Source organism: Ursus maritimus, unplaced genomic scaffold, assembly GCF_017311325.1.
Source record: "Ursus maritimus isolate PB19 unplaced genomic scaffold, ASM1731132v1 scaffold_14, whole genome shotgun sequence".
Classification (NCBI taxonomy): Eukaryota; Metazoa; Chordata; class Mammalia; order Carnivora; family Ursidae; genus Ursus; species Ursus maritimus.
Window position 1 is genome coordinate 2,334,042 of NW_024423786.1, and position 27,573 is coordinate 2,361,614.

Consider the following 27,573-nt stretch of genomic DNA (forward strand, 5'->3'; position numbering starts at 1 on the left):
CCCCTTGAGTGATTTTCTTTTGCCCCCAAGGAGCCAAGAGTCACCTTCTGTCACCAGTGTCTCCCTCCCGACCTCCGTATCCTGTGCATATTTCCTGGGACCTGTTGTGGGTCAGGGCCATGTGAGAAAGAACTCCCAGTCTGTCTGGTGAGGGACACAGACAGGCCAACTGCCTGTGATGAGACAGAGTGGCCAGGCCTCGGGACAGGAGGTGCCTGCCACGTGGGGAGGCTGTCTGAAGGAAAGCTTGTCCAAGCTGAGCCTGGGAGGACTGCGTGGGGTCTGGGGTGGGCACAGAGTTGGAAAGAGGGTGGGGGGATGATAGATGTCTTCATTATTTTCACTAGCTTGATGATGGTAATGGTTTCATGGGTATCTATGTGTATTTCAAATTATCAAGTACCTAAAATGTGTACATGCTGTACACATTTGTACATATCCATTGTGCCTCAATGAAGTGTTAAAAAAATGAAAGACCACAGGCAAGACTGAGCATTGCAGATGTACCAACAATCACTGTTAGGTACGTGTTCAACTTTGACTTAGGCATTCAAGGAGCGCACATACAGTAAGTGCTGTTTACATGCAGGAATTGCAGCTATGGAGAAGAGAGACATGTTTCTGCTTTCACGGACCTGGGTCCTGCTTGGGAGGAATAAACAAGTAAAGATAAAGCTATGGCGTAATATCAGGGAATGATCTGTGCTCTGAAGACAGAGACAGGACCAGGGTGTGCAGAGGAGCAAGGGTTGGGGTACAGGGGGACTACAGGCACGAAGGCCTTGATTGGGGCATTTGCTGGGCACCAAGGGCCTGCCTAGAGATGGGGACACCCTGTCTGCCAGTGAGCAGTCCAAAGGCAATGGGGCAGAGGGAGAATGTAATTATTTTTCACAAGGATGTGCATAAGCCCCTTGAGGCAGGAACTTGGATTTGTCCTCCGTGACATACCTGGCACATGGTAGGCTCTCGATCAGTATTTGTAGGGAGAAAAAAAGGACATTGTGAATTTGGGGTGAATTTTTCTGCCTGGATTGCCCGTTGGGTCCCTGTGGTGCCTTTTATAAGATAGCTCTCTAAGTAGGTTGTAACCTCCCGGTGCAAGGACTGTGCCTTTGTCATTTCTCAGCCAGCCGTGATGCCAGGGTCAGGTCTTGTATCTTAGCTGCTCTGTCTCACAGGCCAGCAAAGGCCTGGGACCCACCCATCCTGCCCAGAGCGCCCCAGGGTGTCCTGGCAGCACCAGACCCGCCTGCTTCTCCAGCTTGCGGGGAGGGGTGGTGGTCAGTGCAGTCTTCCTCTTCTTGAATGCTACAGCATAGGCTCTGCGAAAGGTCACCGTATTTGGGTTTGAGCTTCCACTATGCCGCTGGCTCGGGTGACTACAGTTCCCTCAGACTTCGCCTCCAGCCTCCCTGAAGTAAGGATGAAAACCCCTAGCAGACAAGGGTACTCGAGGGCTCAGTGGGGCCCCGCTAAATGTCCCTGTCGTAGGCTGAGGTGCCCGGAGGCAGTCTCTTTCTCCTACGGACAGGGGGCCTCTCTGCAGCACAGGCCAAGCTTAGGACAGGAAGTAGCACTGAGCTCCTCTGGTCATGGGGAACATGGAATGGCCAGTCCAGAGCCATCGGGTCAGTTCAGCTAAACATCCTGGGCCCCTGCTGTACTGGGCTAGGCTGCCAAATGTGAGAGGCAGCCCTGCCTCCCGGGCTCCTGCCAGGCTGGGAACGGAGCTGCACGCGCAGGCCACTCTGGTAGGTGTGGAGACAGGACTCCTGGGAGTTAGAAAGCCTAGGAAAGCATTTGGGGCTGGTGACATCTGCCCACCCTCGCTCCCTGTGTCCTGCAGTTCAGAGGAGCCAGCTCCGTTCCTTGCACCCAGCAGCACCGACAGATGGGGCAGAGCCCATGGCAGGCCAGCCCACAGAGGACCTCTGCTGGAGCCGAGTCCTGAAGGACGAGGAGGAGTTCATGTGTGGGAATGAGATTTGTGAATTATAAAGGACTGTGCAAGTGGAAATGATTATTCTTATCGTTATTTGTATCCGATTCATCCATCACCGGGGAGAGGAGGAATGCGAGTACCTTTTATCTGGCGCTATGAATCAAATAGAATAGGATATGTTTTTCTAAAAGGGTTTTAGGGTAAATGGGACAGTTTCTGCCTTTCAAAACAATCCATCTGGGGCCCTTGGCCAAATCTTGGCGTCTTGGGCAGAAGTGAGATGTTTCTGAGGTTGAGGACAGCCCAGCCCACGGGGGTCCCCCATGAGTCTCAGCCTCAGGAGGAGAGCACGTGGAGGCGGCAGGTCCCACCGCTGGCAGCACTTCCAGCTCCCATGCTGCTGCCCGGGCTAACGCCTGCTCAGACTCAACCCTGGTCCCCAAAAGCACCCAGGCTGGTGCACAGGGCCTGGAGAGCAGGAGGAAGACTCCCCCGTTTCCCTGTGGCAGCCGTGTGGGACCCAGCATGCCAGATGCCAGGTGGAGCATGGGTCCTCCTCCAGAGTAGCAGCAAATCTCAGGACGAAGCTCTGTGTTACCCTTCTGAGGTCATCTGGGAGAGGGTCTAGTCTTTAAAATGCAGGCGCACACGCGTGCACACACACACACGCCCCCTTTCTCTCTCTTTTACACAGAGGCCTGGCCCCTTCCTGGCACGGGCCCTGGAAAGGAACCAGGCAGGGCAGGGGAGGCCACCTGGGGGGGGGGGGCTTCAGGCCATGCCACCTTCCCTGAGGGGAGTACCTGAGCTGCCAGAGGCCACCAGAGGGGAGAGTGACACTTCAGTCTTCCCCATGCTTGGTCTCTGGGCACAGGTTCAAGGTGAACAGAGCTCATGCTGAAATCAAGGCTGTATTAGGTTGGCTTTTTCACGCACAGGCATGTCCCTTCTGTCAGCCTGAGCCTCCACAAAGAGTTGAGGGGTAGAGTCTCAGCAGCAGAGGGCCTGTCCGTGGCCAGCAGGGAGCCAGGGGAGCTAGGGCTTCTGCCAGGGTAGGGGCAGGAGGGCGTCATGCGGAGGGGGCAGCAGGGCTGTGGAGTAGATGTGGGCCAGGCCAGGAAGGGGCTCTGACAGAACAGGAAAACTTTGGCTGAAATACCTATGTGTGGAGGGGGCTGGAGCAGCAGAGATTGCATTCTCAGACATTCCTTGTGGGAGGGAAAACCAGAGGGGGAGGCGAGTTCTAGAAAGCCTTGCGGCAGGACCAAGCATGGATGTCATCCTCTCGACCTGGGGTGTCGGTGCAAGCTTTCCTGCTGGCCGCATCGGGCAAGTGCTCGGGGACAGGCAGGGTGCAGTGGCTGTGCAGAGGCAGGCGCAGGAGGGCGACCGTGGATTCTGAGCTCCCTCCGCCCTGAGAGCTCTGTGACCTTGGGCGGATGGCCTAACTCCGCTGTGCCACCAGTTTTGCATCTGTGAAGTGAGGAAGGAGTGCCTCCCTCCCACTGCTGCCATGGTGCCGAGCGCGATCCGCAGAAAGCTCTCGCAGGCGGCCTGGCAGCAGCCGAGGCTCCATGGAGGTCAGTGGTGGTGGTGATGAGGGCTGGTCGCCACGTGGCTCCAGTGCATTCCATTGTCAGCGACATGGGCCGATCATCAGGTGGGTTGGGGGTGGGGGGTAATGGCAGCAGGCCCGGCCTCCTCCAGCACACACTGATGCTCTCTCTGGGGCTGGGTGTGTGGGGATAGGTGATGGACGACCACAGCGTGATTGGCCGCTCCCTGTTCAAAAAGGAGACCAACATCCAGCTCTTCGTGGGCCTCAAGGTGTCCCTATCCACTGGGGAGCTGGGGGTCATCGACAGCGCCTTCGGCCAGAGCGGCAAGTTCAAGATCCACATCCCTGGTGAGTGCAGTCCCTTCCTCCCACTGGCAGGCGCTGTGCAGGCATGGAGAGGTGGTGGAGACAGTGCACGGACAGTGCCCCTCGGCTCAGGACGCTCAGTCGGCCTGAGGTGATGCACCGGGCCCAGCCCTCTCAATGTCATGGCCTCTGGTCCCACAGGCTTGTGGCCGGAGAGCAGGAGTGGGTCCTAGGAACTCAGCCTTTGAGCCAGGGTCAAGGTGTGAGTGTGAGCTCCTGCTCCACCCTTAACCATACAGGAGTGACCTTGAATGAATTACCTGGCTTGTCTGTGAAGTGCGATACCAATCCTGGCCTGGGAGGTGCTTTGGAGGAAGAGTTGGTGAGAGAGACCGCCAGGGCCTGGCATACTGCCCCAGTAGCCAGTATGGTTTCCCAGAATATGAGTTGCCACTTACTTTTCTGTCTGATGGAGAACAGTAGGTGCTGAGCCTCTGAGCGATCTGGGTTGGGACTTGTCCACGGCGGGGTCAAAGGTGTGCCTTTGCTCTTGGGAATAGAACCCTTGGATCTCTTTAGTTCGGCCCTCCCTTCCATCACTCCTGCACTTACCCCACAGCCATCTTCTGGAGGCCCTGCCACCCAGCACGCAGGCTGCCGCGGTTGTGGGAGGGGACAGGTGGGAACACATTTAGTGAGTATCTACTGTACATCGCAGAAAAATAAAGCAGAGAGAGGGTGAGAAGACCTCTCTGAGGTAACAGTTGAGGGAGCCCCACGTCCCCAAGGGAAGGAACACACTGTGGAGAGAGGGGACAAGCGCAAAGGCCCTGGGGTAAGGGTGAGTTTTGGTGTGCGTTTGAGGCCTGGTTGTGTGGCATGAACTAGGAGGCATGTGGGATGCCACTTTTCTTCGCCAGCATTGTGTTAGGCCAATTCTCAAACATGCGGCAGAGGTGAAGGATGTTACAGAGAAACCCTGACTTCGCATCAGCATGTGGCTGTACTTTGTCTCTCTGCAGGACTCCGGGTTTTTTTCTGTGAGGGTTGGAAAGCCATGGGGAGGCTCCGATCGGGTCAGCAGCGTGCCGTTGGTGGGTAGCTTCTTGAGTGAAATCTTCAGGTAGGGTAGTGCCCTGGCCAAGCTCGGAAGCAGGAGTGCCAGCTCCCTGGCAGCTCACCAAGTGAAGTCAGTGCCCTCTGCTCTCCTGAGAGCCTGGTTGAGGGGCCTTGCCTCCCAAGTCCTTCCTCAAGCCCAGCGTCATGTGTGGCATTTGCGCTCTGGTGAGGAAGGGCAGTAGGCACCAGAGGCCTGCTTCCCTGTGGCCCTTGGATCCATTCTTTGTACCCCGAGGTCTCTGTCAGGGTGGAGTTCAGCTCTGTCGCAGTTAGAGATACTCCCTTGGGGCAGGCAAAGTGGCCCACCCATGGGAGCCTCTACCATGATACTGGGCTTCAGGCTCCTGTCCTGTCCTCTCCACTGCTCCTGGTCATTACGTCAGCCAAACCAGGGTCCACAGTGCCCTGCTCTGGGTTCCAAGGAGCACACACAAGGCATGAGCCAGGCAGACCAAGGTCCAGACCTTGGTTCGAAGGGCCCTGGCCTATACCTGTGGGGGCTTACTGGGAAAGAGGGGTACAGGGCACTGGGAGGGCAGGAGGGGAGCTGCCTGGAGTTGGGAGGTGCACCCTGGAACGCTCGTCCCTCCCCTAGCTGTGGGGGCCTGCTGGTCCAGACAAGGGAAGGACAGCACTGTCTATTTCCTTTTGGGAGGGTGTGTAGGACCATGCTGACATTCCCCTCAGCTCTCCTTCCTTTAGCCCAAGGCAAGCTCAGAGTTGGGGTGTTCCCAGAACTGGCCAGAGGACAAGAGGAGGTTTGTTTGGGGGCCCTGGGTGCTGGGGTGGGAGTACAGGGAGGGAGACACAGTGCCGCTGCTTCAGTCAACTCAAGTTCACATTCCTTTGTTAGGTCAGTGTTGCCTTTTTAATAGGTCTGCTTCCTGTTTGTGGCTTTTAAGCTTTTTATTAAATATAACTGGTCAGATTCCTTCATCCCACCCACCCCACTCTTCAGCCCCCTCCTGCTTGTCTTTTCCTGGCGATTCCTCCCATAAAGAATTACTTTTAACCTTTTTGAAGTGCATTAATTGTGAAAGACTCTTCAGTGAACCTGAGACACCCAGTGCCAGGTGGAGGAGGAGCATTGCTGGCTGCAAGCTGGAAGTGCCAGGGTCTGGAGGCCCCGGGGCTTGGCCCTGCATGATCGAAAGCTCCCGGAGCAGAAGCAGCTCAGGGAAGCTGTCCCAGCCCACAGATTGTGGGTGGAGCTGGGGTCAAATGTGGCCTCTGGGCTTTGGTGCCAGCTCTACAGGGCAACATAGTGGGCGAGGCGGACTAAAGATCATCTGGGTGTCCTCGCATCTGCCCCTGACCCCCAGGCCTGGGTGCTCCCTGGGGCCTCTCACTTCTGGTGACGAAGCCAGGTGTCGAGCAAGGGGCCAAGCACATGTTTAAGAGACCAGGTGGCAGGCAATAGGGAATGGTGGGGACCGTGATGGCCTGCTACTCAGGTCTCGTGCCGTAGGCCAAGGAATCTAATTTTATCTGATTTCATTTTTATATAAAACTTCTGGTTAAAAATGTATAACTGTCCAAATTAAACAAAACATACTTTGGGCTGGGTTTGGCCCATGACAACTTGTAACTCCTACTTGAATTTCAGGACCGACACTTACTCCTCAGGTTCACAAGTCAAAGGTGAACCATAAAATGGAAACAGTGTTTTATGGAGCCATAGATGTGGCCTCTGAGACGGGGGTCCTGACACTAAGCCCACGGCTTACCCCAGAAGATAGTCTCTGAAATCAGAGGGGCTAGAGGGATAGCCCCATCCTGACACCCAAGGAGCTAACCCAGAGAGTCTGGGGGGGCCTCAAGGTTGGGAAGCCCCACATTTACATACCTGCTCCCTTCAACAAAGTAGCCTCCGCCTGTAGGTCCTGAGAGGCTGGGAGGCCCTGCAGGATGAGCTAGGAGCCCACTGGGTTGCATTGCTACAGAGAAGGAGTAGGTGGAAGACTGCAGGCAGAGCTGAGCCTCATCCCGAGGATCCTGCCCATGGCATAGTGCCTCTGCTTCCCAAGTGCTGGGTGCTTCATTGTGGAGCCAGGCCCAGTGGCCTCCATCTCTGGGTGGGCCTGGGGAGCAGCAGGGCTGAGCGCCTGGCTCATGGTCTATCTGGGTGGCCAGGGCTTCAGAGAGCTGGACGCCATGGGGGCCATGTGTGGGTGGAGACCCCCCTGTGTGGGGTGGCCTGGCCTGGGCTGCCACTGCTCACCATGGCAAGTGTTGTCCTGCTGTTCCTGCCCTCCACTCCACACCAGCATCCCAGCACCAGCTGCCACCAGCCCCACACACCCAACTCTGCAAGGGAAATGAGCTCCTTGATGACTTCCTGCCAGAGAAGAGTCAAGGGGAGGAAGGCACTTGTCCCTCATAACAGCCATGAACCACTTCATACTGACTCTAGGGGAGAAGGTAAATATATGCATGCAATTTTGTCTTCCAAACAACGCCTCAGAAACCTGGAGCTACCCAGTAGGTTGATATGTGTACCTCAGTAGGACGTGCCAGGCTTTCTGAGCGGCCCGTCGCCCACAAGGTGCTCCTGGACCTGCCAGCTGGGGGAGGATGGTACATAGTCTGTGCCGGTAGAACAGGTGGGGACGGCCTTGTCACTGGAAAACCCAAGGCCCCAAGTACCACCGGTGTGACATGCAGCACCGCCTCAAGTCGGGTAACCACGCGACTCCCAAGTGAAACCGACCATGTCACAGGGCTCCAAGCAGACACGCACCTTGGAAAAGCCAGCACGGCAGTGACTGAGAACCACAGCCGCAGCGGCCACAGCAAGGACCTCGTCCTCTCCATGGGCCTGTCCCGCCTGCCGAGACCCATACTCCTGGTTCATGTCAAGAAACTGACCTTGCTGTGAGGCAGCCAGGCTCCTGATCAAACCCAGAAACAGAGGTCTCGGGCCCCACCGACTGGCACTCGGGATCCTCAGATTTTGGCGATCTTTAATACTCTTTCAGCTTTTACTAATCACAACTAAATGGACTCTAGGCAGATGAGAAAAGAAAAAAAAGAAATGTGTGCAGTTGCACCGGCAGTGGGAACCCAGGAGGGGCTCTGCTCACTGCTCTTCGGGCGGGGGCATCACTCAGGAGCCGTGGCAGCTGGCTGAGGGGGCCTGCGAAGCCCCAGGGAGGCTGGCACCCATGGTGTTGGAGTATCGCCATTCCGCAGATGAGGACACCGAGGCCTGGAAGATAAGCTACAGACTTGCCCAGCGTTACATAGCAGGAAGCGTCAGAGTAGGATTGGACCCAGATTACGCTGCTGCCGACCACTCCGCCCACGACTCCCCTGAGCCCTGGCTCCTCACGTGCAGCTCTGTCCCTCAGGCTGTGTGGGAGAAGGGCACTGTTGTAGCCATTCTGCTCGGCGGGGCCCCGAGCAGGGGGCCTGAGAGATGTGACGGGGAGGCTACCGTGTGGCCCCATGGCAGAGTGGTTGCACATCCAGAGAACCACGGCCTGCTCGCCTCCGACTGGTGTTCTGAGGAAGGTCCCTAGGCCACCCTGGCTTTAGCTTCTGCCCCCTGAAACCACGCCAGATGTTCACGGCTTCAGTGTACCGTCCCAACCCAAGCCAAAGGGGATGACTTTCCACAGAATAAGAAATGCTGCTTGCACGCATGAATCAGTGAAGTCTATTCAGTGGAATAGACCGGACGGGAATGAACAAATGAGTGAACGCAGGCCTGTGGCGGCCAAGGAGCCTGGTGCCTGGTGTGCTGTGGGCCTCCCCAGAAACTCCTCCAAGGAAGGCAGGCACCAGCATCATCAGACCTCCTCCGCACAGCCATCTCCTAGTGACATGGCTTTGGGGGTTCTAGTTCTTTTTTTTTTTTTTTTTAAGATTTTATTTATTTATTTGACAGAGATAGAGACAGCCAGCGAGAGAGGGAACACAAACAGGGGGAGCGGGAGAGGAAGAAGCAGGCTCATAGCTGAAGAGCCTGATGTGGGGCTCGATCCCATAATGCCGGGATCACGCCCTGAGCTGAAGGCAGGCGCTTAACCGCTGTGCCACCCAGGCGCCCCTGGGGGTTCTAGTTCTTAAAAGAGAACTGGAAGGGGGAGGGTGCCGGTCCGTCCAGCTCTGCAAACTCCAGGGGAGGCTCAGGGCTGGGGATGCAGCATCCTGCCCCTAAGCACATCCCTGTGGGAGAGACGAAGGCACAGACCAGTTTGCAGTCAGCATGGCAGGTGTCCATAGGGGCACAGGGCCAGGCATTGGGTGGGGAGAATGGCCAACCTGAGGGAGAGAAAGGGCAAACTTCCCAGAGGAGTTGCTGTCCCAGCAGGGGTTGGGAGGGAAGAGAAGGAGGTGTGTGGAGAGAGCTGGAATCACATGTGTGTTCTCTAGAATCCTGTGGCCAGTGGGAGAAGCCATGGATAGGGAGGGCAGGCCCTGGCTCCTGGCTGCCTGCTCTGGGCTCCATTTTCTAGGCCTCTACCATGGCTGTGGGAATGCTCACCTCACCTCCCAGGGCCTCATTCCTCCCTTACTGCCCGGACCACTCTGCAGACCCAAACCAGAGCCTCTCCTCTGTGGAGGTATGCCTGACTCCAGACCACTGCTTGGTGCTCCTCTCTGGCACGGCCCAGGGCTCTTGTGCAGGAGGAGGCCAGAGCTGAAAGAGTGGCACCTCTGCATTTAATCCAGCTCTAAGCCATTCTGTAGATGGGGAAACTGAGGCCTCTTGATCATAGCCACACAACTAGTAAGAGCCCCGAGTCTCCGCCTGCCTCTTCAGTCCCCAGGGAGACGCATAGCGACTACCAGGAACGAGGGGTGCAAAGGCCTTACCAGCTGGCTCTTTTCTCAGAAGCTCTTTCCCAGGACTCAGTTCAGGCAGACCACCCTAGCACCCGTGTGCTGAATCAGCCTCCCCTTTGTGTCCCAAGACTCCGGGGGCAGCCCCACACCTCTATTCGTCTGTCCCTCGTCAGCTGTTTATCAGGCCCTTCAGGTGCCCGGCCCTGTCCGAGTCCTGGAATGTGGCAGAGGGGAGGGAGGTCCTGAACATTGGCTGTGGAAGGAGAGTCATGAGGTGCCCCATCTTAGCCTGGGCACCCAGCGGGGCAGCACCACGTCTCCTGCCTCACCGGCTCTCAGCGCCCAGGCTGGCCTAAGAGGGTAGGTGGACCAGGCCAGGGCTGAAAGTGCTGCGGGCCCAGTTCCTTGGCACAACACAGCGTATGGCCTGCAGAGACGGGCAGCCCCTTTTGATTGTGGCACGCCATCCCCACCTGGAGCCATAGCCCCTCAGTGCTAACACCAAAGAATAATTCTGATTTCCAAGCAAGGAGTGGGGATGCGATCACTAAGCCCTTCCCCCAGTATCTGACCCGTGACAAGGGCTTTGTGAATGGTAGCTGGGGTTGTGTGTTGTTTTCACCCACCGGCACCTGCCCTTACCTGGGGTCCTACGTGCCCACCGAGGGCCCTGCCCCCACGGCAGAGCAGGGAAAGTTACCATCTTTCAAGCTGAGATTGGCTTGGCTACCAGGACCCCTCCCATTTATTGACCCTGGAAGGCACTTTGCATTTGATCAAAAGCAAAGATTATACATTTCCCTTCTGATTGAACACAGGGTCCCAGGTGTCCCCGTTGGCCTGAGTACGTGATTGGTGAAACACTAGACACATGGCTTCTAGGAGCTATCCAGGGATGTTGTCTGAGGCCAGATGGGCTAGCAGCCAGAGGCAGTGGGGTCGCCTGGGGAGTCTGCAGCCTGAGGACCAGCAGCAGGGACAGCAGCCATCCAGGAAGGCAGCAGGCAGTAGGCAGGACCCACGGTGAGGAGGATGACAGCAGTGGTGCAGACAGCGGCTGCTCTGGGGCCCTCGCTCTGCACCAGGGAGCACGCCCCCATGTAGGCAGACCACTCCGTCCTCCCAGCAGCCCAGGGAGGTGGGCCTGGCAGCACCCACGTTTCACCAAGGAGGGACCCAAACCAGTACGGAGCCCACACAGCTTGCCTAAGGGCGCATGGCAGGAGGAGGACTGGGGCTGAGTGCAGCAGTGGCCAGGGCACACCCTGAACCATGGCACACCTCACCGTCCAAGCTCAGACACAGCTGACTGGCCGGGCTGTGCGGTTGCCTGGCACGAGCACACTCCACCTCTGTCTGGGTCTTTGCCCTTCTCTGCCTCAGCAGCAGTCCCGGGTTCTGGGTACACAGGCTCCAAGAAGACACGGACCCACTCTGGGGTTCATAGCTGATCGTTCATCTATTCAGCAATGAGTGTTTGAGCCCCTCTTATGTGTCATTCCTGTGCCAGTCTCTCGAAGGACCGCAGTGAGCAAAAGTCCATGTGACCCCTTTCTCATGAGGTTTGCAGCGTGGTTAGGGGGGAGACTTCTGGGGCTGCTGTAGCAAGTACCACAGGCTAGGCGGCTTAAACCGGGATCACTTACCGTCTCTGTTCTGGAGGCTGGCAAGTCCAGGATCAAGGTGTCCAGGATCAGGGCTGGTTTCTTTAGCGGCCCTGCTCCTTGGCTTGCAGATGGCTGTCTTCTCCCTGTCTCTTCACATGGCCACGTGTGTCTGCATATCTCTGTCCTAATTACCTTTTCTTATAAGGACACCAGTCAGATTGGATTAGGGTACACCATTATGACGGCATTTTACCTTAATCACCCCTTTAAAAGCCCTGTCTCCAGATACAGTCACAGCCTGAGGTGCATGGGGTTAGTACTTCAACATGTGAATCTGGGGGACACAATTCAGCCCATTGCATGGGGAAGCCGAATGCATCTCCCCAGCATTTGTAATTTGGCAGCCCTCACCAAGCTGTGCAGGAAAGGGGTGCGGTGCCGTGAGAGTATAGAGCAAGACTGAGTCTGGGGTTAGGAAGGTTCTATGGCAGTGCCTGGTACGGGGCCCTGGAGAATGAGCAGGAGCCCTTCGAGCAGTCGGGGCAGTGTCCCAGGTAAGGAGGGGCCTGAGCAGAGCTCTGAGGCAGAGAAGGTCGGCATCCTCAGGGATAACTGGGCCCAGGAAACTGGCAGGGGATGGGGGTGTGGGCGGGCAGGGGCCACCGTGTGAGGTCTGGTGAACCCCAGGAGGCTGTTCATCTCTACCCTAATGCAGGAGGAGTTGTTGGAGGGCCTGTGGCAGGATGTAACAACAGATTTCCATTGCCGAAGATCCCTTGATGCAGTGTATGAAAGCTCATCTTCCTACCAACCCTAGGAAGGAGTATTGTCATCCCTGTGTCACAGATGAGGCTCGAAGAGCCACGTCCCACCCCACTCTGTTCCCACCCCACGCACTTGCTGTTTCCAAGGCCCCCGGCTGCATTCACAGACGTGCGTCAGAGGCATAGACAGCAGGCAAGCAGCAGGGACCCTGTGGAGATGTTGGGGCCCTCTGTTGGGGCCGGGTCCTTGATGCGCTGCCTCCCCATCGTCCTGCAGCCCCCATCTCATTTCCCTGAAGCGTCCACTGAGGCTTGGAGGAGCTATATGACCCTCCCAGCAGACCCTGCAGTCCCCAGGTGTGCCTCTCAGAGGGGTTCGAAAAGGGCCATGGGGCCGTGGGGGAACTGCCCCCGAAGGGCATGAGCAAGCTGAGCAGATGCAGGGAGATGACATCAGAGACATGGCCAGGAACCACGGGAGGAGCTCGGGTCTGTGGGAAGCCACCAGAAGCAGGTCTTAAGTGAAAGACTGACTTGATTTAATTTGCCTTTTTAAGCGATCCCTCTGGCTGCTCTCTGGAGAATGATTTAAGGAAGGCCACAGCGAAAGCGGGGAGGCAGAAGGCTGCAGCAGTACACAGTGGTGGTGAGGCCTGTGCCATGTGCATGGGAATCCAGAAAGGCTTCCCAGAGGAGTATCACACTGGAACAGAAGGTTGACCCCATCAGTGGACTTCCCCAGGCCAGCCACAAGGAAAGGAGAAGTCTGAGTGTTCGGGCACCTTTGAGGATTGCACCAGGGAGCAGCAGGAAGGGCCACAAGCCAGGGCCACCGAGGGCTTCATGGGCCAGCCCTGGCTCATGGAGTCAAGCCTGCAGGGGAGGCACTTAGTGGGGATCCAGCATGGTACCGAGGTTCCTCTCTGGGGGAGGAGGGAATGGCTTGGCGGGAGCACAGCTGGAGGCCTGAGTCCAGTGAAAGAAGTACTGCTGATGGGGCAGGAGGGTGTACATGGAGGTGGCTGGGAGCCCGTACTCTGCTTTCCCAGACGGGAGCCACAGCTCTTGGCAACCCCCCACACACACCACTAGGGTGTCACAGCCCTGTTCTCACCATGCCCGGAAGGATGGGCACAGGTCTACTCGCAGCAGAAAGATAGCTCTCTGGCCCCTGCTGCCCAGGCATTGCTCCTGGCCCGGAGCATAGGCACAGGGATGCACCCAGACCCCTGGCGCGGATTCTTACCCTGCAAGGCAGAGCCCTGACCTCCTCACAGGCCTAGCTCACAGATGCTGCAAGACTGCAGCACCATGGACCAGTCCTCAGCCCTGAATCCAGAAGCCGGATTCAGCTGCTTGCTTATGTCTGTGCTGAATGGTACAGGGAGGGAGACTAAGCCTTGGAAACGAGGCCCCAGGACAAGCTTAGCACCATGGCTGGAACCATGTCTGTCACCTGCCTGGCCATATCCCTGGCTCTATCAGGCACCCAGCAAAGCCTGTGCGACAGGAAGATTCCCTTGTCCTGGCGCCTCACCCCATCAGGAAGGCAAGGCAGTCCTGCACCGGCTGCTCTCCCACAGGCCTGCCCTGATGGGAGCTGTCTGGCAGCTCGGGCGAGCTCTGGAAACAGAGGAGTTAGAGCTGGACCTCCAGCTGCCTGCATTTGTGTGCCTGATGGTCCCTCGTCCCGCCATCAGCTGGGAGAGCTGGGCCTCCAGGACTTGCCATGGCGCAAGTTCCATGCAATTTACAATGTCCATGTATGGCCCTGCTGCCCTTGGGCTGGGCCGGGATGGTGCTGCCACCCAGCCTAGGCCCTGCTCCCATCTCCAGCTGTAGCGGATTGTGGCAGATGGTGCCAGAACTGCCTCCTGTATAAACAAGAATTGATGAAGTTTTCTGCCTTTTGTTTTTAAGAAAGAACAGTTAAGAACCAGCAGTCCATGTTGTAGATCGTGAACCCCGGATACAGTAGCTCAGCGGAGGGCGTTTGGGGCAGCTCACTGCCTTCAGAGCCTCTGTTTGTATTTGATGAATGCAGCTGTAATGATCCAATCTTGGGGTGCTGTGAGGCTTAGGCCAGTGTACAGAGATGCCCTGATGTGCCTGCCGTGTGCTGGCACCCAGGCCTGGAAGCGCAAGCCCTTCCAGGTGCGGCCTGTGAGGCTGATGCTGCCACGTCCCAGCGGACAGACACCACTCAGCTCCACACCAATGTTGCTGGACTACAGCACCGCCACAGTGTGATCAGATCTTTCCATTTTTCAAGAGAGGCTGTGGATCTGGGTTTTTACGTGAAGTCTCCCGGTTCTGCAATGCGGCCATCATATCTAGTCTCTGTTGGGGCCGGGTCCTTGAAGCGCTGCCTCCCCATCGTCCTGCAGCCCCCATCTCATTTCCCTGAAGCGTCCACTGAGGCTTGGAGGAGCTATATGACCCTCCCAGCAGACCCTGCAGTCCCCAGACAGAAGTGGGCATTTCTCATGGCCACCGTTCCATGCAGAGGCTTCTGGAAACCCAGCAAAGAGAAAAAGTGAAAACTCGTATTGGTGCCAAAGGGAGGGGCCGCGAGAAGTCTGAGGTTGTGGGTATTGTCGAGTTCCCATAAATAGGCCCTCGCACAATAGGCCATTAGTTGCATGTTCCCTCTGGGGTTTGAAGTGAAACTGATTTTCTTTTCCTTTAAAATGTGCTCTCCCCACCCAGTCGTAACTGTAGACTCAAGCGCGGATTCTTGGGCAACCTCAGTAACCTGTCCTTGGGGCTTCATCAGAGTTCTTAGCCGGCCGCCTCAAGAGTGGCCCCTGCCAGGCGCAGATTGACTTTTACTGAAAGATACTGGCAAGGCTGCAGCTGGTGCATGCTTGGCATTTCCTGCCCCCTCTAGGAGGTGGAAGCAGGGGACCTTCAAAGAGCAAGAGCTTTGGAGTTGGCCAGACCTGAGCTGGAATTCTGGCTAGAATATTAACCTTTTGGGGCCTTGGTGTCTTCATAAAGATGGATATTTTGAGGGTTTCCCTGCCCAACCATTCGAATACTTTCAACCGTACGGAGAAGTTGGAAGAATAGTTTATTGAAGATGCATATTCCCTTGGATTTCATACTTGTTAACATGTTGTCACCTTTGTTTTCTGTGTGGGTGCTGAACCATTGGAATGTTAGCCGTGGAACACCAGTGACACCAGCATGCTTCAGTGCATACCCCTGGGAACAAAGTCATCCTGTACAACCACAATACGATTCTCTCTCGAGAAATTCAAAGTCCATCTAAGACACAGCCCACTTTCAGATTTTCCCAGTTGTCCTGATAATGCCTTTTACAACGTCTCCCTTGCTGAGGATTCTTGGGAGGCTCAAACCCTGCATTAGGCTGTCGCACCTCCTAGGGGTTTTCGAAGAGTCCAGCTTGTTTCCCACATGTGCTCTTTGGGTCAGACTGGTATTTCTTCATGACGAGGTTCAGGTGGTGCGTTTTTGGAAGGAACTCCACAGAGGTGCTCTCATGTCCTTCTTAGCGCATCACCTGGGATACATGTGGCGTCAGCTTGCCCACCGTGGGTGATAGAGTTGTGATGGCTGGTGAAGGTGCTTGTCAGCAGGACCAAGGAAGAGATAGAGACAGCCCTGCATGGAGGAAGGGCACCAGGAAGTCCCTTTGGAAGTCAGGGATAAGGCCCCGGTCTGGCAGCGGTGAAGCAGAACTGGCTCTATGGGGCCCAATGCAGGAGTGTCCTGTCCCTTTCCCACGGCCCAGTGCAGGCTAAGCCAGGGCCTGTGCAGGGAGGAGCTGCTGCTTCCCAACGCCTGTGGAGTCCTCTGTCTTCGTCTGTCTCTGTCTGTCTCTCTGTCTCCCTCCCTCCTTGGCTCCAGCTGTGGCCCTCTCCTGTGACTAGCATCAGCCCTGAACCCAGGGAACTGGTTTCTGCCCCTCCCCATGGGGCACAAGTATGGCAGAGATGACTACAGAATGTTAAACATGACAGGGGCCCTACCTGCCATGGGGAGAGGGAGGATGGGGTGACCACTCCTTTCCAGAGTGGGCTGGGAGTTCCCACAGATACAGTGAGTCTTGAGCTGGCTTGAAGGTGTGGGGGTTTTCCCAGGTAGAGAAAGGGAATTGCATTCAGGCACTGGGAACAGAGTATGCTAATGCACAGAGGCTAGAAGGAGTATGGCATACTAGCTTCTTCTAATGTGTGGGATGTTGTTCTAAATGCATTATATGTTACTAATTCATTTAGTTTGGTGTGTTTAAAATGATGGTTTGGGAACAGTTTTTTAAAGCAGTGGAACTTTTTTTTCCCAAAGTCTTAACATGTCGTCAACCACAGTTGAGCCCCTGGAGATCTTTCTTGCTACTCGCCTTCAGTCCCTTGCCTGAGGCCCTGAAGCCCACGCTTGGCATCTGGCCTTTGTCAGGTCAGGCTTCCTCAGTGTCAGCACTGCTGACATTGGGGCTGGGTTGTTCCCTGCAGTGGGGGCCGCCCTGTGCATGAAGGCTGTTTAGCAGCATCCCTGGCCTCTGCTCCCTGGGAGCCACGAGCACACCACGCTACCCCACCCCACCTTCCCTCTCCTGTTGTAACAACAAAAAACTTCTCTCGACATGGCCAAATGTCTCCTGCAGGGCAAAATCACCCCCCTGGTTAAGAACCACTGGTCTAAGTAGATGGTAGAAGCCACAGTGGGTGGTATGCAGGCAGGGACACAGTGGGAAAGTTCTCCCAGGCAGCTGGTTGGAGAGTGACGGACGGAAGGCCCCAAGCCTGAGGCAGTGCGTGTGTGGAGAGCAGGGCAGGGGGCAAGGCGGACAGGCTGTGGCGACTCCACACCTGCTGGGTTCAGAATAAGGAGGAGTGAGCAGAGGGCACCCGGAACAGACTCCACTCAGCCTCCTCCGGGTACCTGTGGCCAGCAGGGTGGGCCTCAGGAATGCCTCAGGTCACAGCCCACTCAGCCCAAGCGCCTGCACTGTCTCCACGCAGCGGTGCTCTGCCCACCTCCCTAAGGCCTTGCCCTCTGGCATGTCGTCTGGGCGCTGGGGTAACGGAGGCCCCTGAGAGCTGGACCCAGCGCTCTTGAAGGGAGGGAGAGGCTTTTTCCAGCCTGACATGTGCCAGGAACACAGCACCCTTCCCTGGATTCTTACAAGTTGAGTGAAACTTCTTTGAGAAATATTTCTCTTTGTTTAGCACTCTCTAAAACTTTCCAATTTTTTATAGTTTGTGAGTTTAGGGTAAATTTGTATTTTTCCAAATGAATTTGTGCTGCCTAAGTAAAATCATCAGAGTCAACTGATTATTTGCTTTAATGTTTCGGGCAGTGCTAAGGGCAACTTTTGTGATTGGCTAAGTACTGTCTCTCCAGAAAGGCTTAATGTAACAACCAACCAGCAGTCTTAAATACCTGAAAGAAAGTCCCAGAAATCAGAAGCCGGCCCCACATCCTATCACAGAACAATCTTGGCTCAGGCAGTTCTGCCAGACCTCGTCTTAATCCCCAGTGCCCTGGACTGCCGTGGCAGCTGGTCATGCGCCCCAAACCTTGAGACCTTGAAGGACACGTGTGAGTAACAAGAACCTCCCTGTGCATCAGTTCTCCCGTATGCCGAATTTACCACATGAACCGAAACACTTAACACGTTCGGAGAGCCTCGGTAATTATTGTTATTAACGAAGGGGTGTGGCTGGCCTTCCCAGCCAAATGCTGGAGCACAGAAAAGCCTGTGACCAGAGGGCCAGGCCTAACGCAGACTGGTACAGCCTCGGCTGCTGGCCGATATTCAGCCCTTGCTGTGTGCCAGACTCTGGTCCTCGATGCTTTACATAAATTATGAGATTGCATTTTTGCAACAGCTCTTGGAGTTGGGAACTATTCATAGCTTAAATCACTCACCCTGGGTCTTACACTTGGACGACCCTCTGACTTTGGTGGCCACACTACACACAGCCCTCCTGGGAGAGACTGCCGTCAGGACAGAAGGGAGCCAGCCCGGCTCGCACTTCTGCAGGTGATCCACGCAGGCACTTAGCATTGTACCTGTGAGGTCGGCGCTCGCCCAGCGGTTGCTGCTGCGGCTGTGGCTGTGGCTCCCGCAAACCGCTGAGCTCTCCCCGGGCTCCTTCCGGTCAGCAGGTGCACCTGGGGAGGGCAATGAGAAGAGCAACCACAACACTGGTCACTGCACCAATACGAGCCCCTGGAGAGCCATCCAAAGGCCGGGGGTTTGGTAGCCAGCGCCTCACTTGGTCTCCGTGGTATAGATGTCTCACTGAGGCCCTGCACAGGTCACAGATGGGGCACTGGAGGGGTAGCTAGGTCTGGACCCCACGTTGTCCGACCGCAAAGCCCCAGTCTTGATGCTGAGAGAGAACTGAGAGACAGCAGGGTGTAGGATTCCAGGGGGCGTGGAGCCAGGACGGCTGGAGCAGGGACAGAACCTGGCACCCAGCATGTACGCACAAGGCTCACCTCGCTCCCTCATCCTCCCCTGGGACCCTCTCACCAGGCCACACAACCATTTGAGTCTAGCTCACTTGGTGAGCTGTAGGTGGCCGTTGACTTGCTTTTGCAGCTCCTGTCCCCAGGGAGCCACCCGTGGCTCACATAGGGCCCAGCCCTAGGCCAGAGGGGGCTGCTGCTGCCTGCTAGTGAGTCAGGGACTTATGGCTCCTAGCTGAGGCTCGTGTGACCCCATTTTGTTTGATTATGGCTCAGAGGTTGGGGTCACCGCCTGGCCATCTCCAGAAAGCTCTCCTGGCAGGACTGGGTCACTTCTGGTTGGGAGCTACCAGAAAGACCCTGATACCACGTATTAATCCTAAACCAGTTCTCAGTCATTATAAAAGTTGCCCGGTCTCAGAGAGAAAGCTTAAGAATCTTGAGAAAAAAATGTCACCTGGAGTCTGCTCACCCAGTGACACCCAATAGACTTCTGGTTACATCTCCATCTAGGACTTAAGGTATCATTTGGTGTGGGCAGAAAGAGCCCAGGGTCAGGAATGAGCGTTTAAGCACCCCGTCATTAACAGCTGAGACAGCGGACTAGCTCCACTGCCCCCCTGGGCTTGTGTCTCTTCTGTGGAGGAGGGCCGCTGAGAGAACAGTGTGGAGCTGTGTGTGTGAGGAACCCGGCTCGGAGTTTGATGTAGAGGAGAGATTCAGTCAGTGACAGCACTGTTGTCTGTGGGACCACACGCTCACCCAGCTCACACTGGGTCTTCCCTTGGGGTCATCTGTCATAAGAAGTCCTTCCTGTTGGTGCATAGCCTCCCTAGCCCTCACTCCCAAAGGCTGTGTGGTGCTGTGCTGTGTTACTTCCCCGTCTCCCTCCTGTTAGGTACCTACGTGTGTTTTTTATTTTTCCCGCTGTAGCTAACATCTGAATTCATTTTTGAACTTTTGCCTTTCTCGTGCATTGGGCTTCAAATTTGGGCCGTTCTGTCTGTGGACACTTCCTTACTCTCCCACAGATTTAGTTTGCATGAGCAGATGAGAGGAGACTCGGGGAGACCCCATCCCAGTGCCTGGCAGGAGTGGGGGCCCAGTATATACAAGCTGAATGGGGGCAGGACGGAAGTTGGCCAAGACATGCGAGTTCCTTCAGTGTTTGTGACTCACTATCAGTTAGAATTTTTAAATGTGTGCATGGAAAACACTTATATAGTGTTTTGCATGTTCTGTATTTTGCTTATAACAATGTTGTTTAATCTTCACCACAAATCTGAAGGGAGATCCTATTATAAAATTAACAGTTACTGAACTTTTCATTATACCAGTGAGGAAACAGAAGCACAGAGAGGTACAGGAGCATGACCAAAGTCACACAGCCATGGAGCCCCAGCACTGGGATTGGAATCCAGGCCATCTGGCTCCAGGGTCCTCGCTCTTCCCTCTCTGCTCCCCACCTCCGACAGTTCACCCTCTCTTCCACCCGCTCCACCTGGCCTGATTTCAGGGCCCAAGGTGAATTCCAGAAGTTCCAGTTTTGGCTTGACCCCCTCTGGGGCAGTTAAAGGAATGCCCTGGATCTCAGCTTTCCTATATAAAAATGGGGAGCATTCCCCACCTTCGGGGTTGTGATGGGTAAGTGAGGAAAGGTATATAACATGCGTGGATCCTATTGAAGGCCAGCGAATCTGAGTTTCCTTTCCTTTGCACAGGGACAGAGGAACAGTCACCTGGGGAGTCAAGCATAGGATACGATCTTTAGTATTTGTGTTTAGTGAAGTTTAGTATTTGTGTTTCTCAGAAGATTGGTAAATGTACTAACTCTTCCGACGACCTCTTCCGGCATCTGGCTGTTAGGTCAGCACTCACTCTGTGGCTTCCGTCACCCCTGCTTACTGGCCCCTGGCCCATAATCCCCTGACTTGTCATGGGAGTACCTCAGGCCCTGGCACTCAGGCAGCTGCCATGACCGGCAGAGTCCAGGCTCCTGGAGAGAGTCCAGGCTCGTTAGCATGACGTTTGGCTTTTTCCCACTCTGCCTCCCGCCAGCCTTCTCCTCCACTCCTGCCCTGTCTTGGCTGTAGGCTGCCCTTCAGCCCTTCATCAGACCACAGTGGCTGTCCCTCATTCTGCTGTTTGCGCAGGGTCCCCTGGGCTCCGCTCAGATGCCACCTCCCATCTGCGGTGCCCACCTTCTTCCTGCACTGCCTTGGTCACCTCTCTGCCCAGACAACTCTGGATCCCAGCTACCTCCACCCCTGGTGCACTGCTGTGCAGGAAGCAAGTCAAGGGGGAGGTCTCTGTCTTTGCTGCCTTTGTGGGCTGCGTGGGCTGCTTGCTCATTGTTGAATGAGCGGGAAAGTGAGCACTCTGGTGATGCTCCAGGCGGTCACCTGGACGGAACTGAGAAATGGACTAGTGGAAGTCTCCATTGCAGGTAACAGAACCTTAACTCATTGACCCATGTGCCTGAAAACGTCCAGCGGTGGTGCTGTGTTCCAGGCGTGGCTTAGCTCCTCAGGTAGCTGCCCCCAGGTAGGTTCTCCCATGAGTGGTCTTCCCAGCTGCAAGTCTAATGGGGAGAGAGAGAGAGATTCTGTTCCTGGTAGTCCCACCAAAGTAGAGCCCCACGGCCATCCCCAAACCAGCACCCTGGCTGGAGGCGTGCACACGCCCACTGGCCAGCCTGCGTCATGGCCCCTCCTGGCCCCAGGGGTGGATCCTGCTTCCCCAAGAAAGACCAGGGGCTGTTGCAAGAAGCAGCAGAAACAAGTGTTCTCTGGAAGCAGGTATGCCCAGTGATGGTGCCAGGCTGTCCTCACGCTGGAGGGGCCTTGCCTTCACCCCTGACTTCCACTCAGCCTCAGGCAAGTGGGAGGTGCCCTTCACAGGGCCCCTTTAGCACCCTGGGCCGACCTCTTTCCCTGGGCCCCTGGACTGCTGTGGCCTCTGCCTGTCACCCTGGGTGCCTCCCCCAGGCTGAGGGCCCCAACCAAGTCTCCCTGTGTCCCCAGCGCCCCATTCAGGAAGTTCCGACTAAGCTCTGTTTTGTCAGGTCCTTGCGTGGTGGGCTTTGAAAGAACCAGGTCCCCTCAGCTGTTGCAAACCTTCCCTCTCCCCGATCGCAATGACTGGCCCGATTGCAAGGATAGTGTCATTTATTCTCATCAGCCCTGGCACACTGACTTGTGAGGCGGAAGAGCAGGGAGCACACCGCAGTCCGCCAGTTTGCTAACCAGGTCTCAGAATCCTGTCTTCAGCAGACTGGGCAATATTTGTGACTCTTGAGAAAAAGGACAGAATTTCCCGTTAGATCCCATGGCGGGTATAGGTGATCGTTCCAGCCCTAGACCACCCTACTGGCCTCCTCCTGTCCCGGCAGACACACCCTCCCACACATGGGGTAGGGTCTCTTTCCAAATGAGATGTTTTAGGTGGTTTGAAACAAAATCATGGACTATTTTTTTAAAACCTAAAAGTAATAGTGGTATTCATTCAGGGAAATTCGCATTTAAAGAAACATAAAAAGAAGGGAAACAGGTCTCCCATAGTCCCATCATTAGTATTTTCACTTGGTTTCCTCTGCCTTTTCTCTACAAAGGCTGCTTTTTATGTAGTCAAGATAATACAGGTCTACAATTTTGTATTCCAATTCTTTTCAATCAGTACTATTTTGCAAGCTTTACTTCCTCGTGTTGTGTTTTACTCTGTAATCTTCAGGGGTTGAGCAGTGCATTGGCCGAGAGCCTTAGGCCAGAGCTTGGCCCACAATCCACCACCTTCACTTACCACGTCTGTACACCTTGGGGAAGTGACCGGACCTCTCCAAGCCTTGGCCCCTCCTCCATAAAGTGGGGATAATGGGTGTGCCCGATATGGGATGCTCCGTGATCTAAGTGCCCGGTAAAATATACAAGCACGTATAACGCTCAGCACAGTGCCCAGCACACCGAGTGCACAGAAAATTTAGCTGTTATCACTATTACTGTGACCGTCATCTCAGTGGCGGTGTGACAGCAGTCCCCACCCCACTCCCACCCTGAGCCGTACCGTAGGTTACCTGGGCGTCTGTTTCTCAGTTCGGGTGTTGACGACTGCTCGGCCAGAAACAACATTGCGGGCAACATCTTTGTGTGCAAATCTCTCTAAATATAGGGTGTTTTTCTTAAGATGGATTCTCAGAAGTTCTGATTTTTAAAAAGAAAATACTATCTGTGAGCATTTAAAATGTTCTTGAAAGTTCCTGGCAGAGCGATTTCCAAAAGTAGCCCGTCGTTTTATGCTCCTGTCAGCCCCGTGTGAGGGCATCTATCTGTTCCTCGCCACCACACCAGCACAGGCTGCCCCTGGTTTATTTATCCTTGCTATTTTGACTCATGGAAAATGGCATCTCGATGTTTTCATTTGCATTTCTTTGGTAACTATTTTTGCCATATCTAAGTTTCTTTAAAGAGATCTGGAAAAGAAGGTAAGGGAGAAGAGGGTATGGTTCACAGCCCAGCATGCTTATGAAGATCTGCCAGAATTCTCTACTTTGGCCTCCTACCCTGGAGTCTGACTACCTCTTAGATTCCGACCTTCAGATCCCCAGAGTGCAAACTGCCTCTAAGGCCCTGGGCAGGCGTCTCCCCAGGCAGACGGCCCTTCTTCCACCACAGCACCCACATCGCTGGTCCAGAGGTCTCTTTCACCCAACGCAAATGCCAGGTGCTGAGTCCTGAACCCAGAGCTCAGGCTCTGTCCTCAGCTGCTCAGCCCCCAGGAAGGCTAGCTCCGTCGTGCGTAGACAGCTTCATCACCCCTCTGGCCAGGGCCGTGGGGGAGGTCTGTCTGAGACAGTGTAGGAGGGAGGCAAGGACTTGCGGCGGGGAGCTTCTCTGAGCCCTCAAAGGATGAATTGCCCTTTGCTAGACTCAAGGATCACCTGTGAACCCCCCCGAGGACAGGGTCCGTGTTAGATCTGTGCATTTGTACATCCCCAAGCCCTGCACCGCCTGAGGAAAGCAGGCAGGCTGGCACACCCAGCCAGTTGGGAGGCACAGAGGGAGGCAAGGGGGGCTTGGTGTGCGGCCGGCAGTTGGGCTGCCCAGGGCTCACTGCCAGGCACTAGAGAGCCAGCCACTGAGGGTGGTGGGCAGAGGAGGCCAGGGTCTGAGATGTGTTCGAGGATGATGATGGTGCTGGTGCTCCAAGGGGGCTGGCAGACTGCCGATGGGAGCCCCTGAGAGCTCACAGCAAGCATGGCAAAGCAGGCATGGGCAGGAGGCTCAGGCAGCCGCCTGTGTCCCGAGCTCCATCCAGGCCAGCTGCTAGTCCATCTGGTAGCTGACTCCCCCGTGGAGCGGACTGTCCCCAGCTCTCCCCACTTCAGCCCCACGGGGGGTCCAAAGCCAACTTTGTCAGGGGCTGCTATGGACAGCCCCCAGTGACCCCGAGGGGAGGGTGGGCTGTGCCCCAGTTTTGGGCACTCCGCCCGGTTGTGCTCCACACAGCGGGCCAGGCGGCCAGAGAGACTCTGGAAAGCGCTTGGCTGGGAGAAAAGAGAGTTGAGGAGAGGTGAGGGGTGAGAGCGGAGGCTTCAGAAACTCCCTATAAAAATGAAAACAAGCCATCCGTCTTCCTCACTGGCGTCTTACCCCGACGGTGGCCTTTATGGATCTTGCCCCATGTCTGTGGGGAAGGCGGCTCTGAAACCTAACCCTGCGGCAAGCTAGCTGCTGCCAGCCCCCCGCTTTCTGAGAGGGACCGCCCCTGACAAGGGCCAGCCTCTCCTAGAAGCCATCCTGAGGGAGGAGGACCTTTCACCAAGAGCAGAGAGCACTTTGGGGTGTCTTTTTTCCCCCAAAACCAATGACCAACCTCCTCCCCCTTTGGCCATTGAAGCATTTCAAAGCAATTGTAAAAATTATATGAACCCCATCGAAGAACTGTTACAACAATGTTTATACCCAGCGTTTGAAACAAAGACAATGATATTATAAATAATTGTAGATGATGAAGATAGGCAAGGAAAAATAACATCATTAAAAGAATTTTACAAGACGGACCGTTCACAAAGATGGATGGAGTAACACAATACGTTAAAAATATCTGCAATTAACATAAACACAGTGCAGTGGACAGAAACCATCTGCTGGCCAGCCTCACCCTGGGCAGGGTCCCGTGTCCTCCACACAGGGTGCTACCGGGGGCTTTCTCACTGTGGCCATAGTAAGAATGGGGCCCCCGGGAAGAGGTCCTCTGGGGTGTGTGCCCCGGCAGCACACAGAGGCCTGTGGCCGGGGACCCATTTAGAAGGACGTTCACAAACAAAAGGGAAACTGAGGCCTGAGGAAGTCTCTTGGGGTCCTAGAGCTTCCTCCAGGAGCCATGCCCTGACCCCAGGTGAGGGTGAGCCTCATCAGCTGTCCCTGTGGCGCCCACTGCTGCATCGCTTCGACGCTGCCTTGTTTCCCCAGGATGAGAACAGGTCCTGTGGCTACTGGCGCTCCTCCGGCTGGGTGTGTAGGGAGCCAGGGAGAATGGTCGTGTGGTAGCCGGTGCCGAGGGCTCGGCTTGACTCAGCCATAGTCGCATCGTGCCACGCACATATGCCCAGGCGGCTCTGGGGACGGCTGTCTGAGACTGGCTTCGCTCTCCCTGGCGGGCAGGTGAAGAATCTGAGGTCCGAGGAGCAAACGCCTAGGCAGGGACTGCCCAGAGCACAGCTCGTGACCTCACAGCTCACATCCCTGCACCTTTTCTCCTTTACATCAGTATTCGATTTTCTTTAAAAAAAAAAAAAATGTGTTTGTAACCCTGAAAATCTTGGGCCATACAGAATAAAAGGGACAGCCCTGAAACCAAGCTCAAGCGGATGTGAACATCTGTCACATGCTTCAAATCTCTCACAGTGCCCCTCTCTTTTTTTAAGAAATAGAATATTACCAGTAAAGTGAAAACCCCCCCTCCTCGGCTGGGGATCTCGTGCCCACGTACATCTTTGTGCTCTGCCTCCACGTGACTGCACCCAAACGGTATCGATGGTTTCTATGTGTTTTCACTTCTTACCTGTGTGGTCTCGCACAGAACCACGTGTTGACGGAACAGCTGCTGTTCCAGTCCGCAGTTCTGGTGACTCGTCTGACTGCTATATGACATCCCATAGTCTGAATGCACCACGGTGGCTGCACCTGTCACCTGTCTGGGACAGGTGGGCTGTTTCCACTCTTCCCCTCAGCTGAGCGGTGTCAGAGCATTTCTGTAGGTAGGCACAGGGAAGTATGGTTGTCTGGTCCTAAAACGTGTGCAGCTGCGGGTGGCACGAGGGCCTGCCAGCCTCCCCTCTGCCCTCACCCCACCAGCCCGTGCCTTACCCCACTCACCATTTCTTGCCAATGAAGGAGGCAGTCACTGGGTTTTCAGAGCAACTTTCTCCCCAGACGGTTGGGTTCAGCCTGGTTTCTCGGAAGCCCAAGGTTGGCCCTAAATAGCAGGCCTTTGTGGGAATCCCTCCAGCCTCTCCAGGAGAGGAGAATCGGGGGTTCTCATCGACTCTTGGAGGTGAAGGGAAACCTGGGTGTTCAGTTGGCAGTCGGGCCCCTGGTTTGCTCCGTCTGATTTCTGTCGAAGGCCATTTCCCATCTGTAACTTGAAGTCAGATCTCTGTGGGTTCCTAAATCTTCCGGTGGCTGCTTCTTAGATCTGGACCCTGTCGCATTACCTAAAGGAGGGGAAGTGTGTGCAAATGAGGTAGCTGGGATCTGGAAGCACCAGGTGCGTAGCTGGCCTCCCTCCACCTGAGTGCTCAGCCTCTTTGTTGTTAGAAAGGGCATTGCTGGTTGCTGCAGACTGGCCACAGGAGCTGGGCCCGGCCCCAGGCAGGGAGCGATCTCTCTGAGGCAAGAGTTGGTTTGGGCCAGGTGAGGCTGTGACATGAGGCCTGAGCAGTGTCAGGCTTGGCCTCTAGTAGCTGGTCCAGGACCAGTGGGGACCTTGGGGAGCCATGTGCATTGCACCTCCGGGCTCTAGAGTCTGAGGCTTGCTCGTTCAGTGTTGTTCACTTCTTCCGTGCTCCACCTTTGGCTCAGGCTGGGGACTCAATGGCAAGAGAAATCACTCTGTCCCTGCCTTTCCAGAGCTCAAAGGGGTGGTCAGATGGCCCTGAGGTAGCACGTGGTTCCGGACAGATGTGCACCACAGAGGAAGAGAGCAGGTCTGATAGGAAGAGAGACAGTTTTGTGGGGCTTTGATGACACCCAGAGGACTTCAGAGGAAGCAGCATTATAGCACGGGGGTCTGTGCAAAGGCCCTGAGGTAGGAAAGGCAGTGAACAGCAGGGCAACAAGGCCAGTTGGCGGGGCGAAGGAGCAGGAGTGAGCCGTAGGAGATGCAGTGAGAGTGGTTGGCACAGTTAACTCACGCCAGAGCCTGGTGTGGACTTTGTCCACAGTATCGGGACAGGAGAAGCCACTAGAAACAGGCCTGAACATTCGTCTCTGTGGGGCCACTTCTAGGGGTCCTAACACTCATGCCCCAGATTGTTATGAAGAATAAATCCCCTGGCAGTCTTTGGCCTCCGGGTAAGCCCTCCGGGTTGCCACAGGAAAGAAATCTAAGGCCTCAAAGCAGAAAGCTCCCTTCAAACTCCTGGACCTTGAGGTGCCTCTCCTGGGGAAATAGGGTGCCAGCTGGAGGCTGGACCTGAGGCCTTGTGCCTGCCGAGGGTAGACACTGTAGCCGGGAGCCAGAACACATGGCCGAGGAGGAGGCAGCATGCCCAGAGCTGAGATGCTGGCCGCTTTGACCGGGCCGCGGGATACACGTCCCTGTAGACTGGTACCAATTCCAGAGAGACAGCGCTGCCTGCCGTCCGCCCCCACGCCCCATTCCCACATGAGAGAACGCGGGCAGCGGGGCACTGTGTGCGCTGTGCGTGTGCAGATGTAGCTGAGTCTGTGCGGCCACAGGTGTGAGCACGCATCTGTACCAGTGAGCGTGAGTCTGTGCCCGTGAGTGTGTGTGTTGTTTTTTTCACAGAAGGGAGGTGAG

The 27,573-nt window shown here is 55.6% G+C and overlaps 1 protein-coding gene across 3 annotated transcripts in view; it reads left to right on the top strand.

Annotated features, from left to right (window-relative positions):
* EEFSEC (eukaryotic elongation factor, selenocysteine-tRNA specific) overlaps positions 1 to 27,573 on the top strand; it is a 249,804-nt gene that overhangs the window by 198,242 nt on the left and 23,989 nt on the right. For 2 of the 3 annotated variants that reach the window (XM_040628368.1, XM_040628371.1), the window contains one exon: positions 3,695 to 3,851. The exons of the other annotated variant lie outside the window; for it this stretch is intronic. In XM_040628368.1, the coding sequence (XP_040484302.1) occupies positions 3,695 to 3,851 (157 nt within the window). The remainder of the gene's footprint in view (positions 1 to 3,694; positions 3,852 to 27,573) is intronic. 3 annotated transcript variants of the gene reach the window in all.